The 15184-nt window shown below is 37.6% G+C and overlaps 1 protein-coding gene and 1 long non-coding RNA gene across 16 annotated transcripts in view; both read left to right on the forward strand.

Moving 5' to 3' along the window:
• Msp300 (Muscle-specific protein 300 kDa) overlaps positions 1-15184 on the forward strand; it is a 111834-nt gene that overhangs the window by 48585 nt on the left and 48065 nt on the right. For 14 of the 15 annotated variants that reach the window (XM_070211848.1, XM_070211849.1, XM_070211850.1 and 11 more), the window contains 5 exons: positions 2704-3009; positions 5277-5428; positions 11115-12084; positions 12163-12375; positions 12433-12693. In XM_070211848.1, coding sequence (XP_070067949.1) covers positions 2704-3009; positions 5277-5428; positions 11115-12084; positions 12163-12375; positions 12433-12693 — 1902 coding nt within the window. Of the gene's footprint in view, positions 1-2703; positions 3010-5276; positions 5429-11114; positions 12085-12162; positions 12376-12432; positions 12694-14674; positions 15043-15184 lie in introns of those variants that run through there. The other variant, XM_044394860.2, reaches the window with a different exon arrangement.
• Positions 8499-9262, forward strand: LOC138912053 (uncharacterized). The gene is made up of 2 exons (XR_011417702.1): positions 8499-8830; positions 8920-9262. It is a non-coding gene; the product is annotated as an uncharacterized lncRNA (long non-coding RNA).

A 15184-nucleotide genomic window follows, 5' to 3' on the forward strand; every position in this document is an offset into this window, starting at 1 on the left:
TTATTAAATATATTATAATGTTAATTTGTTTTAAAGAAAAAAAATTTAAAAATATATTAATTTTAATTTTCTCAGTATGGAATTTTATTACAGAATTTTTATAAAATTCTATATAGTAGGTAGTATAAGCAGTAAGAAAATAAATGCATTAATTTTAGTTAAAAGGAAAATAATAGTTTTTATCCATTCTTAAAACATGTTTAAAACTATTAACAAAGTAAATTAAATGAAATGAACTGAGAAATATATGCAAAAAAAACTACAATTTCACATTTAAAAATATTTCTTATAATACATTTTTTTGTCCATTTTTTTTTTATTTTAAAATTAATGAAAAAGGGTTTAATATTTATTAATTGAAGTGTTCCACTTTTCTATGATATAAGATGAATTTCAAAATGGAAACTCAACATATGGATTCTATATGGGCCACTTTTGTGTGTATTTAGGCACTCTTTAAAATAGCCATGAATATTCAGCTGTTCGCTTGCATGCTTTGCTCATATTAGTGTGCAGCCAAAAGACCTGTTTTCCAAAAAATGACACATTGCACAAGGATGTGCCATAAACATACATATGCGAACGTATCCACTTGAGAGCAACTTTATGGAGTGGCACTGCCACAAAAAAACAACAACAAAAATCAAAGTGCATTCGTTTTGCGTCGTTTGCATTTCGTAGTCATGGTTTTGCCGGCCGGCAAAAGCAAAAAAAATCACACTCTCTCACAAACTCACTTTCAATTGCATTTGAGTGCGAATCTCTTAGGGAACTCTCCTTTCTCTTAGTGCCAGTTTGGTAATCTCTCTTCATTTCATTTATTTTTTGAGTCCATAGTTGTTTATTGAACACGTTGAGTGCCCATTTGTTTACTTTCGTAAGCTTTTACCTTGGGAACTCATTAAACTTTTAACCTACTAGTTCACTATTTGTCGGTGTGTCGGCCTCATCGAGCTTATCGTTCAGTCGTCTGTTGTCAGACTTCCAGTTCGATTATAATTATTCAAGGCATTAGCTCGATTTTTATGCTCAGCAACTGGAAAAATCAGCTGTTGTTGTTGCTGCTGCTGCTGCTGCTGCTGCCGCCAAACGAATTAAGCTCATGACATCATCAGCAGTAGCAACACTGTATCAGGCAACCAGTTTTGAGCCAGGGATGGTGTAAAGTTTGGATTGAGAAAATATTTATTACCTTTAGTATTCAATTTTTATCTTTTTTTTGAGATCTTATTATTATTATTTGAGTTTATTATTCATAATAATCTAATTCAATTTCAAATTTGTTTCGATTTAATAAGTGCTTTTTCGTATATTAAGCACAACTTACGATTACACCTAAATGAGGTTTTCATTGGTGGGTTTTCAAAAATGGATTTTTTTTTACTACTAAAGACATTATTTCCTTAAATAATATAAAAATAAAAAATTCTTTTTGATTAATACTATTAAATTAATAGAGCTAGAATTAAAGTTTCAAATGGTTTTGTCACTCTTCTTTAAAAAGAATCCATTAACTTTATAGTATTTCAAGGTCTCAAAAACCTTTGTTTTTGTTTTAGCCCTGGGTTTTCAGTGAAATATTGAGCTACAACAACAACAAGCGCACATGTTAAGTGACTTTTGTCGGTGTTTGTTGAGCGAGCTTTAAGAGCACCGGCCCTTAGGGGCTTCCTCTCTTTTATGGCTCTTTTGCACACAGCTGTTTGGTTGTTGTACTTGCAGTTTGTTTGTTGTTATTGGTTTATAGGGCAAGCCGGCAATTGTTGTTGTTGCCAAACTTTTGAGAGAGAAAAAGAGACAGCGAGAGAGAGTGACGTGCACACGGTGGCGTATGCGTGATATACATAGCACATGCGAAGCCCAACTTTTGCCGCCCACGCCCACCCAAAAAAAAATGTTACATATGTATTTAGATACATTTTGGCAAATAGAAGCGAAAAAACGTGTTTGCCCGGCTTTTAGCTCTCTTTCTGCGTTCTCTTCAGTTATTTAAGAGAAACGAGATTCTAACTCGTGCTTATTTGCTTTTTGGGCCTGTTGGGTTTTTTTGAGTTCCACCGAGTTCACTTCAAGTTGAGACGTTTATCTGTGCGGTTGGCAGCGTGTTTTTGTTTTGTATTCGCGATTCGTACTATATATATGTACCATATAGAGAAAGAGAGCAGAAGAAAGAAAGAGGAGAATCGAATCGCTACATTTGTTAAATTTGAATTACCCGTTTCGTTATAACAAATGCCATGTGCTCGAGGCAAATCGCAAATTGAACAGAAATAAAAAATACAAACAAAAATAATAGCCAGCCAGATAGACAAAGGCTAACGTCATCGGCCATTTGAAATCTATATAAAAAAGACCAATAAGAAATCAAACAAAATCAAGCCCACAAAAAGAGGCTACACTTGAGGTGCGTGTGTGTTTGAGTGTGTGTGTGTGTGTTTGTGGAAAAAAATCTATAAAATTTTATACGAATTAAGCAGCGTTTGCCTTTCAACTCGCTGGGTTTCAGACATATGTCAAAGTTGAACTAGGGCACTACACATCTGCTTTTATAGCGTAACTCGAAGACCAAGAAGCAAATTTCTAACCACAAACCTCTTATACGTCTATATATATTTTGTATAAATCGCGATTCCGGATTTTTAGCGACGTTACGTCAGAATAATATTTCACATACCGCTCTTCTTGTTCCTCGCACATTTTCAGAGCCAAAATAGCGATTTAGCGCTAGTCAACCAGCAGGCCCAATCGCTAATCCGTCAGGCCGACGCCCGAAATCGCCAGCTGATCGAACAGGATAACGCCGGTTTGAATAGATCTTGGCAGGATCTGGTACGCAGCTTGGAGCAGCGCCGGGACAACCTGCAACAGTTGGCCGAACATTGGGACGGCTTCGAAAATAGCCTGCACGCCTGGGAGAAGGCAATTGGTCGACTGGAGGACAAGTTCCGCAATGTCGATCCGACTGTAAGATCCCGACGTCATTTGGAAGATACGAAGAATGCCATTCAGGTGAGTTAACACGTCCACCATTTAAGGTCAGCTTGGGTATTTACATACATGTTTGGATTTTACACTGAAAAATAGTCTGTTAAATATCATATCATTTGAATACAATGTCAAACATTTTGAAGCAAGAGGTTACTAGGTGTCAAAAGCAGGGAACGAAAATAACTGTTATTGTAAATTTTTCATACAAAAAAATCACGCACTTAAAAGGGTCCTAAAAATTTTTTAAATACACCACAATTTTTATTAGCCATTGTAGTTTACAAATCCGTAATGATTTTTATTTTTTGATTTTTATAATAAAACTCAAAAAATAACTGTTATTTTTTGATTTTTATGAATAACAGTTATTCCCTTGACATTTTTGAAAAAATGAAACAATTAAAAAAAACATAATACCCGTGCTTTTTATAACTTACTAAAAATTTGTTAAAAAAGGCAACCGCGCATATTTTATACCTATATTTTTTTAAAATTTTGTTTACCCACAAAATCGCCATAAATCAAGTTTGAGTTTTATTTTGATCACGACGAATAACTGTTATTTGTCAACTTTTATTATAAAACTCAAAAAATAACAGTTATTCTTTGAGTTTTACTTTACAAATCAGAAAATAACTGTTAAAGTGTGATTTTTAAAATAAAACTTATAACAGTTACGTTCCCTGGTCAAAAGAAACATTCTATTTATTTTATTTTATTTTCTTTATTTAAATGTTACTTTTGAAAGATAAACTAAGTTCCCATACATATGTTTATCAAAATGAGCCATTATTGTTATTATTGTTGTGTACCATGTGAAACTTTTTAAAGCAAGAGGTTATTAGATATCAAAAAATACATTTTATTTGGTTTATTAAAATGTTCAATTTAAAAGATAAAATAAATTCCCATACATGTTTATCAAAATGAGTTCCTACAGTTATTACATTTTTTCCACCATTTTTAAAATTTAAAGATATGAATTTTGTATTTTTAACTCATATTCGTATTCGTATCTCATTGTGTATATATTATGCGGCACCCATTCATTCATTTAGTTTCGTTATGGCAAATCCGCCCTCCCTTGGGGGCTTTTATGTTTGTCAAATATTTTTACCAATATCCATGCATAAACACAAACCGTGTCGGATATACATATCTGTATGAATATGTATATATAGCCGTGAACACCATGCCGACATCAAGTTCATGGTCACGTTGGGGAGCTTGCGCTCTCGTAGTTCGACCCGCTCTTTGGGCTCTCTCTTCTCCCCAACTTGAGCTTCTTAAAAGCTATGTAGCAGCTGAGTTTCAGAAGCAGGTCCAAAATAAATTTAATGATGTGTTTTGAATGATTAACACGGAAAGGCATTAAATCACAGTAATCAAGAGAAGAATATGGCTAGCAAAACAACATTCTAACTTTCGGTTTCTTTAAACTCTTGATTTTAGTTCACCCAGAGAACTTAGGCCCACTATTGATGAATGACCTATAAAAAGCATAGATTTTTTATTTACATATTAATAGCATTATTTTATTGCAACTTTATGAACTCACTGTAGTAAAACCTTGCCACATGATTAACTAAATAAAATTAGTAATTAGTATTTGTACTACTTATCAGCAATGATTTGAATGATTTGTTGTTGACTGAGTGAGATCATTGTTTGGGGCGATAACAGCTCTTGATGTTTATTTTCAATTTGATTACTATAATTGTACAAAGTTTCTAAAAAAAGCTAGTCCCACCTCAACTTCAATGGCAGGCTTTCAAATCACATTTCAATTGAAGCAATTTTCAGCCATAAAAGTTAGGCCCCTTCCATATCGAACTAACGATGTTGTCATACATGTGCCATATAAAGCTGAATTCACCGATAACGACAAAAAACAAAAGAAAAACCGCCAAACTTTACGATGATAAACAAACGCAAACACATAGTTAAGGTTTTAAGTTTTGTCTTTCCAAATGAGACTATAAATTTTATTTATTTTGTTGTAGCTCTCAGCTTAGATCACAAAAACTTCTTCCCAATCAAATAACCTCAAGCTCCGAAAGCTGCAAAGTCAAGTCAACAAATTTATTTTTCTCTTATTCAATGGTGACCTTCCAAAACAAAACGAAAACTGGAAATGAAACCGAAATTGAGGGAAATACAAGTTCTAGAAAAAATAGACATGTTGCAATGATGGCTATTAATGTTATTTATTCATCCATTACATGACCGCACCAAATTAAGCTTAATAGAAAAAAACTTTGTAATTAATAAATTTCGTATTTTTATAGGAACTACGTGAAGAATCAAATCAACTTAAATCATCACATAAAGAAATCGAGGCGCTCTCTAAATCCATCCTCACATTCCTTGGGGAAGTACACAAACCCTCGGCGGAGGCCATACAGGCCAAAGTGGATAAGTTAGTTGAACAGCAGGCCAAGTGAGTACCCACTGAAACCCCAATTACCTGAACTGAACCCTATATACATTGTGTTAAACTACGCGTGACTGGGGACCCAAAAAAAAAGAAAAACAAACCCAAACAGAACACAAACAAAGGTTCCGATCGAAACGTTTAATTCCGGAAATTGAATTGGCTTGCATACATTATCAAGCTGCCAAACTTGTTGCCTAATGAAAATGAATGGCAATTTATAGAATCTAACTGGTTACAGTTGAATATCTGAGAGGTTTTCATGTTTATATCATAGTCTTGGAGAAATCTTATGATGAAACGAATTTCTATAACAGTGAACGAAACCTTTTACGAGCTTTGTAACTTCATAGTAATATTTTTAATTGTAGCTATAAAGAGAAATTTTTGTTCTCGCCTTTTTCAAGCGTTTCCTAAGTCGCTTGACTAGTTCGGCCCTCGAAATGCCATCTTATTGTTATAGTTGAGTCAAAAACTGACGTCAGACCAACTGTTACGCTTCGTTGTCGGCGTTTTGTTGTGTGTGCATTACGTAAGCCGGGGATTATAGTTTTTTTTTTTTACCCAACTCATCCCTCCATTTCCCTTAAACATTAAGTTTAATTATAAGTTCTGGGAAAAACTCTTTTTTTACTGTTTGTTTTTTTTATTTTTTCCGGGGGCTATCCCGTTCTTCAAAGAACTGTGCCAAAGCTTCGGTCTTATCAAACGCGATAGGGGTCTTAGGAGGAACCAACATATATATTATTTATACGCTTCTCGCTTTTTTTTTTTGATAAGCGACACGAGGAAAGACGAATTCTTTTGCCGTGCTTTTACGGAAATGACTGATATATATTTCAATTCTGTTGTTGCCTGGCGCTAGAAAAACACGAGAAACTGTGCCAATATGCCAATTCATTTTGCTCTTCTTGTTGTTGATTGTTTTTCTTTGATTTTTTGGCGGATTTTCATTCGCTAATTTATTTATCACGTGCCATAAGCTTGGCAACATGTTGCCAGCAACATTTATTTTGGTTGATAAACCTCGAAACTCACCATACCCGCAGATCACGTAAACACTTTTTCCACTTTTTTTCGGCTTTTTCGTTGACAGCGGCCCACTTTTCTCCCTTTTGGCCTTTCACACTGACACAATTTCTGGCTAGATCACCCAGCCCCTCAGACTTTTCCCCTCATTCTACTTATTTTGTTTTATTTTTACACACAATTTGTTGTTTTTCCGACAGCACAGTCTGCTTGAAAAACGAGAGCAGCAGCTGTGGCTATAATTTGCCTCAAATTTTCCCCACAGTTTCCCCCCCAAAAAAACCAACCGCAATGTGCGTAAGTTTTCATGAGGCTTAAAACGAGTGAAATGACAAATGTTTTGACTACTGCCAGGCGATGACGGCTTCGATATTTCAAACACAAATTATATGGATAATCACGTTTCACTGTTGATTGAGTAAATAACAACCAGGAGGACGTGCTTGTATCATTAAAATTTGAATATTTGTTAGTACTCCCAGTAAACCAATATTCCATAACACTGAATAGATTCAATTATTATTTTCCTAATTAATTAGAAAAACACTTTCTAATTTAAATTTTAAACATGGCCATTATAATATATTTTCCAAAATATGACATATTTTCTGTTCTATAAATAATTAATTTCTTTTTCATTAATCACCCCGAATTTTCCCAAAAATGTGGCATTAAATTAGTTGAGGAAAAGGACCATGAAATATTTTTCCCATTCTTTTTATAAGAAAACTGTCTGTTTATGAAATAATCGCTTCCCAGTCAATTCCCGAAGGCGTCCCCCATTAACTCGCTTAAATATTCCTTCCTTTAATTGTTTTCATTTTCGAATGCGGCTGTCCCAAACAAAACGAATAAACTATGCCATCATCACGCCGAAAAGAATGATCTAATATATACCTCCAAGCGGCATGTCATCGATAATTATATAGTCACAACTGAGATATGTATATTATGTATCCCAAAATGCGACGCAAAATTCTAATGCATTTACACACTTGAGATATTAATAACAATGTTTTCGACATGCAAAAATCTAATCAGCCAAAAGACATTAAATATTGCGTAAGCCTCTTGCACTTTGTGGGGATTTAATAATTTATTTTTAACAATTTCTGTCGCTCTGCGGTGAACAGCGTGTTTATCTAGAAGGCGGCAATTAGCTCCATTAGCGAGTAAATTTGATTTTTGCTCAAATCGTATAGGGAGGTTCTCAAGTGAGATTATTATTTGCCATTGATGAAATGAAGGTGAGGGAATACGCGATAAAGCGAGGTGAGCAAAATGTAAACAAAATGCCGAAAAAATCATAAAAAATAAGTAAATAAAAGACACAAGTGAAATTAAAATTTTTAGCTTGAGTTGGGTGACTTCATCGTTGAGAAATGGCAAAATTATGAGCAAAAAAAAGGTAAACGAGAAAACCATATGTGCAAGTTATTAAAAATGGAATGATAATTGAACAATTGCTGAATCACACGAGTATGTCGTAGATTTTACAATCTTATCAGGTTTATAATAATTCATTAGGCACCCAAACAAATCCAAAACTTAATCTGTGATTTGCATATGCATTTGCATTAACAATTTGTCATTGGGGTTAAAGCAAAAAAAAAAGAGAAAATAACAAACTGACAACAACAGAAGCGAATAATAATAAAAACTTTTGCCCAAATGAGGTAATCGGGTAATAATAAGTTTGTTTTTGCCACTGTTAGCCGTTAACAGAGCGTTCAAAACGGTTTAAGTGTTCCATTCCACCGGCTTATTCTTACTCTCTCTTTTATTCTCGGACTCTCTCTCTCTCTAGTGGTAGGTTTATTACCGGCTTTTCTTATCTAAACCGGCAAAATGTCACATATTGGCTTTATCAATCAGCTTTTCCATTGAAAGGGTGGGAATGCCCTGGAAACTTGGTTGATTTTAGCCGGTTTTTCGTTTAATGTCAAGCTCTTTTGGCCATAATAATTAGTAGTATCCACCTCAGTCTCGCGTCCCCCTTTTTTATTCAGATATTATAGAGTGTGGTGAGTTTTCGTTCTTTTATTTCCGTAGAGCCTTCGTGCGCGGCGCTGTTAACGATCGACAGCCGACGAAAGCCGAAGCAAAGGGAACTGAAAAGTTTTTGGCAATTTTTGCGTGCGCCGCCAGCGCGTTGAGAATCTTTACGAATCAGTTTTTATTTAGAGTTAGTTGCAAGCGGACGTGTTTCTCACAACTGGATGGCTGGAAACTAAATGAAAGAGCAAACGAACGAAGCGACCGCAATACATATACGCATATTTTTAAATCAAATTAATTAACTAAGAAGTAGTAAAAACCAGAGAAGCAGCAAATACCGGCGAACCACAGGAAAAGAGGAAGAAAGAGAGAAAAAGAAATGTATGGCAGTGGATTTTCCTTTTGGCCTAATGGCTCTTAATTGAAAAATATCTTTTTCCTTTCCGATTTCTTCTATTTTCATGTTGAAGTTTCGAACGCCGCTTTGTGGATTACCAGGCGTATACGTAACGAGCACGAAAAATCAGCAACGAGTCAAAGAGTTAATTTTCTATTCTAAAGCATCTGCTTGGGTTTCACCGAAATTCCTCGACCGGAATTTTGAGGCAGTGGAAGTCAAGCAGAGAGCTCTCGGAAGTTCCAAAAGTTGAGCACACTTCTGCCTCCCAGAAAAAAGGAGGTCCGAAAGTTGTCGCCAATCTAGAAAAGAAGCAGCCAAAATCGCAGACAGAAGACTGAGCAGCAATTAAAAATTGTAGCTAATTGCCAGCGACTTACGCACTTGTAGTTAAAGTCGTGAAAAGCATAAGGTGATTGTTTGGGCACAACAGAAAAAGAAAACATAAAAGTAGTACTTAAATCCAAAACGATAGAGACTTCAAGACTTCACGACTTTTATTAAGTCATCGTAGAGTATAACCCCTCGAAAACCCCGTCGTCATATGCAAAACAACACCGGTCTCTGGTACTTTGTATACTCGTATACCTGCCAGGGTCGTCAGGTGTGATTGTTTTTGTTATTTATTCGATTCGGCGGAGAGTCAGAAAGTCAGAGAGAAAGAGAGAAAGAGAATATAATATGATTCGCACGCGTTTCTACTTTAAACGATGACGTAGCCAAGGCGACAGAAATAGCCACTGCCAATTGCTTATCGTCGTTTTTTGAGGGCCTGATTACATTCCTCCTGTCGCCATAATTGATCAAACTATGTTTTGCAAATGTTTCGGCAAACAACGTTTCGTATATTTTTCGTTGTATTTTTGGAGCAACACACGCCGCCATTTAGCTGCCTTTCACTTTCACTCGTGCCCGCCACGGCATTTCTAGCATATTTTGCCATTTAAATTAGAGCCATGCACTAAATTTAAATCGTTAATTTGTACAAAATGGCAGCCGACTTAAAATAGCGTAGAGGAAAAATAATTTTTCTTTTCTATTTTATTTTATTTATTTTGCCCGCTATTCAACGGCGGCTGCGGCAGCAATTCAAATCTAAACATTGAGAACTCACTAGTTCGATATTTGTTGGCTGCGAAAAATGACGCCGAAATAATTCTGGCTAGTTTATAGAGTATCGTTTATTTCCGCAGCCCAATGTTCTGTTCTCTTTTCGGCGGCTGGGCGCATTTAACAATTAAATTTGAAAATGTTTTCAGCCAACTTGTCGGCCAATTGGCCGTTAGCCAAATGTGTGTGTTGACTTGGCCTCATCTTGGGCCGCATTTCGCCTCGGCTCCTCTGTAAATATCTGTAAAGGGCAATAAACGTTCCATTAACGAATCCCTCGTCATTCCATGCCAAGTGCAATCGTTGATCACGAAAACGAACACTTGTTGTCGGCACACACGAAGTAATATTTCAAATACACTTCAAACGATTTGGGCTGCCGGGGCGTATGAGCGATATGCGTCATGTGCTGGAAATACGGAACGGAAATCAATGCGAAATTCAAATACGATCGATCGTTACTCATTGATTCATCCCGCTCACTGCAACGCCCCAATGACGTCAGCTTGTCTACGGCCAAAAAATGCAAATCAAAAAAAAAAAAATTTTAAAAAAAACATAAATAAATGGGATGAATATAAATTTAAACATGCGCCGCTTTTAAAAATACACACAAGCTAAAACTATAAAAAAAAACAAGAAATTTTAAAAGTTGTGCGTGTAGCAGTAGGGAATATTTTTATTTTTCTTCGGCGGCTTTTAACAGAAAAGTTCGCTCTTTTTGCCTCTCAATGGGATCAAGGCAATTTCGAATTATGAGCAATGTAGGAAAATCTTTTTCGAATTTCGAAAAATTGCTCAGACCCGACCAAACGTGTGCGAGCCATTTCATTTAGAAAACTCTCTTGTAGCCAAACGGCAGCATTCATTTTTCACGGAAATCTTCGCAGCCTCGAGGCCAAAGCCCAGTGGATCTTACATATATATATAGCCATATATATATGCGCAGCAAAACTTCAGAATTTTTCAGCCTTTTGTGCCAGAAGAATAACTTTTCGCCCCCCATAATACATCTCTTTATAGATAGAGGTCTTTAAAGAGATCTCTGAATTCTATCTATACCATCAGGAACCGCGTGGTTTTTACACTGTCTTCGCATAATCATATACCATTAAATAACGTGCCCCTGAGAAAACTCACCCGCTCTACTTTTTCCAGATTGAACGACACTCTGCGCGATAAGGAGCAACAGGTTAGCAAGGATCTCGAGGAGATCGAGCAAGTCTTCCGTCGCATCTCGCAGCTGCAGGACAAGCTAAACGCGCTACAGGATCAACTCCAATCGGTTCACGTCTACGACGAGCATATCTCCCAAACCGAACAGCTTCTGATCACTTTAAATAGCCAGGTGCAGCAGGCCGCCGAGGAGAGCAAATCGCTGGTGGCCCAGACAACGGCCCACTATCAGGCCAAACAGAATCAGCTGCCCAGCGACATTGCCCAGGAGTTCACCGCACTCGAGCTACTCGCCGAACGTGTCCAGGTGACAATGGAGACCAAAGAGAAGGATTTCAAGCGCGCGAAGACCGTTCGCACCGAGTATGTGGCCGGTGTGGATGAGATTCAGCGCTGGCTGCTCTCGGCCGAGGTGCAGGTGCAGGAACGAAGCCTCACACCGACACAGATGAAGGAGCTGCTGCAGCGCATCAATCACGAGATCACCGCCATCTACGAACGCTTCACCCTGGTCAAGACCAACGGTCAGCTGATCATCGAGAATTGTCGCAACAGCGAGGAGAAGACGCTGGTGCAGACGACCATCGATCAGTTGGCCGCATCGCTGGCCCAAGTTCGTGGCTGGCTGGATGAGAAGAAGCAGGCGGTGGGCGATAGTCTGGATGCATGGACGAGGTTCATGAATCTCTACCAGATCGTGATGTCGTGGGCGGCGGAGAAGCGAACCTTCATCGATCAAACGATTGAGCTGCGCACCCTGCCCGAGGCACGAAACAAACTGAACGACTATGTGACGGCTGTGAAGAGTATTAAACCGATTGTGAAGCATCTGAGCGAAATGGACAAGGAACTGGAGCACATTGGCCAGGTGACGACTGTGGGCGATCTCAAGGACAAACTGCAGGAGGCCGAGGATGCGAAGATATCCGTGGAAGCGGTGCTGCTAGAGAGGGTAAAGTGGTCTGACCTTTGGGACTCGCAACCAGTAAATAATATTATTTTTCCCCTTTTTCTTTTTTTTCTCTTTTAGAACTCCCTGCTGCAAGAGGCCTGCGAGGAATGGGACCAATGTGAACGCAAGATTAAGGATATACGCTCTTGGCACGAGAAGACGAAGCAGAGCCTGGACTCCTCGCAGCAGCAGAAGAAACCGCTGCGCGATCAGCTCGGCTTCTGTGAGAAGACCCTGGCCGATATTAATGTGCAGAAAACGAAATTGCGTCTGTCTATTGAGAAACTGGAGGTGAGTATTGGCCCCGGCGGCTGCGCTAATTCCTCCTGCTTACCATCTCATCCGCAGGTTCATTTCCGCAACGGCATGGGCGGTGATCCGCGCCTGAGCGAGAATGTCGATGATCTGGTGCGCGTGCTCGACGGCCTGGGCGAACTGGTCAAGGCCAAGTCGCAGAGCCTCGAGCAGACGCTGGCCCAGATCGATGTTTACCAGCAGCAGATGCAGACCCTGCGCCAGCGCATCATCCAGGAGGAGCAGCAGCTCCGCCTGGTGATGGCGCCCACGTACTTGCCGCACGATCGCGAGCGCGCATTAGCCGAGCAACAGGTACGTACCGTCCAAGTCTTTGCCAGATTTAGTAGACCCGTTTAGCAAAAAAAAAAAAAAAAAAAAAAGAAAACCAGCTAGCAGTTTAGTTCAGATAGCAGATACAAAGTATATTGCCAGGAGCTCTCTAGTAAAGTCGGTTATCCAATATTAAACCCCCTGATCTATATCATTTCGTCATTGCTGTGAACGATCCTTCATCGCTATGAAAAACAGTTGACAGAACAACAAAAAACAAAAGTTATTAACCCCTTACCCGAATATCTATAATATACAAAACTTGATTAATATTTGAAATGGTTTTGCCCCTTGCGCTTAAATGTGTGCGGGTAGATCTGAAGAAAACAGTTGCACGGTGGCTGCGTATTTAATTTTATTTTATTTAGTTTTTCAAGAAAAAAAGAAAAACAACGCGCATTTTTATTTTCTTATTTTTCAGTTTTATTCACTTTTTCGTTCGGCAAAATTCTATTACGTTTTTATTTTCGAATTGGTTTTATTTCATATGCTCTCACACAAATCAACATTTATCATTCACATTTCATTTTTATGTTTCCTTACGTTTAAACATTTTTCATTTCTCATCTACCAACCGTGCAGCTCTCATTCTCAAATGCCATTGCTATCATATCGCTCTCATTGGAAAAATACCCACAAAAAATTATACCTCATCAAAATCAAAGCTTGCGAGTCTCATCATTACCATTTGTCACGTGCTGCGGCCCGAAAGTATTTTTAATGCCCAGAAACAAATAAGTTCTTGTCGTCAGGGTTAGGCCACCCAGAAAATAAAAGCAAATTCCTACGCATCCAGACAATCACATGGACTATTTTTAGAGTCAAAACGTTTTCCATTGTTTTTGTTGGCCATAAACAAAATGATTATATTTAGAAGCAGGTGGCCTAGCAATAGGTTAAAATCAAGATTTCCCTTGTTGTTCAAATAGCTTGTAATTTTAATACTAAAATTTAACTTTACATTGCGAACTGCAATGTTGGCGGTAAGTGGCAAAATATAGAATTCAATTCAATTTGGTACTGTAGCTAATTTTGATAATAACTAAGGGGGCAGCTCTTGCTATGAGAACTTTTTTGATTCCCTTCACCTGACCTCACACATAAACACCCAAAAGAAAGTACAGTCATCACATGGCATTTAAATCGTCACATTTTATGGCACAACTACAACACATTAAGCTTTGGCTTAGACATTTTTAAAAAGTTTTTAATTTCGTTTAATTTTTATTTGATTTAATTATTTAGTCAGCTTAGCCAAGCAATCATTTTCTTCACAAAGCAGCTCCCTCTCCTTCTCTATATACCTTTTCTATAACTATCTGGTATTGTAAAACCGAAAGTCGGTTATCTTTTAATTATGGTTACGGTTTATAATTTGATTTGGTATTTTATTTTTTGACAATTGTATTTCTCTTTATCTTTTCTCTACGTAACTTTTGTTGAATATAAACAAAAATCCTGGTGTCGTTGCGCTGAAAAACAATCGAAAAACAAACATGCAAATTATTAAACACACTCCATAATAAACATTGTTCTTTACTAATAATATATTAAACCAATTAAAACTTATCTTTGGGCTTTGCTCGCTTGCCTGTTGCGCTACTTATAAAACTGTGACTAATCCAAATCTGCTGCATATCCGATGTAACCCCCCTTTAACGCCATCGAATAAACAACCCTTGATCACACACCCATAAACAAACACACATGGGTACTGCTTACTTCTTCTTCTTTAAAAACGAAATATCGAACATGGTTAATGGTCGCTTTTCCTGTATCTATCCCATGGCGTATAATGTGCTCGCTGTCTTAAAATTACCATAAACGAATCTCAATATATATGCTGACATCTTTTGTATTTCTTCTCTATATATCTATATATCTGCTCTCACGCCAACCATTCGAACTCTTTCAAAAAACAATAAAACATGCACCATATATACCCTATATATATAAACAATAGGCATGTCGGGAACGTGTCAAAAATCTGCATTCGAAAATAACTGCACGTAATGAGCGCATCAAGTTGTTAATACATCGCGGCACGCCGGACGATGCCAAGCTAGAGATTTAGGAAGCCGTACCCTTAACCATAAGTTAAAGCCAATCTAGAACTAGATCAAAGCCAAAGCAGCCACCCCGGCGTCTTCCGTTTGCCCTTGCTACCGCTCTCCTTCTCCCAGGGACGGTGGCCTCGGCCAAACTGTCAACTGCCGTCACTATTCTAATCAGAAAAACATGACCCATGTTTAAGAATTTACAATTATATATATATATGCTATATTTAAACAAAATAAATTAAAATATCGAATTATATTTTTAAAAACGCAAGCCCCTTTTGAGTATAATTTATGAGGGAGTTTAGGTTATTGTTAGGTAGCTTAGCTTTGAGTCCCCCCCTTTGAAACCCCTGCAATCATATCAAAGCTAACGTTTTTGGCAAATCTTCCCCCTATCTCTCCCACTCTCTCTC

Source organism: Drosophila takahashii, chromosome 2L (genome assembly GCF_030179915.1).
Source record: "Drosophila takahashii strain IR98-3 E-12201 chromosome 2L, DtakHiC1v2, whole genome shotgun sequence".
NCBI lineage: Eukaryota > Metazoa > Arthropoda > Insecta > Diptera > Drosophilidae > Drosophila > Drosophila takahashii.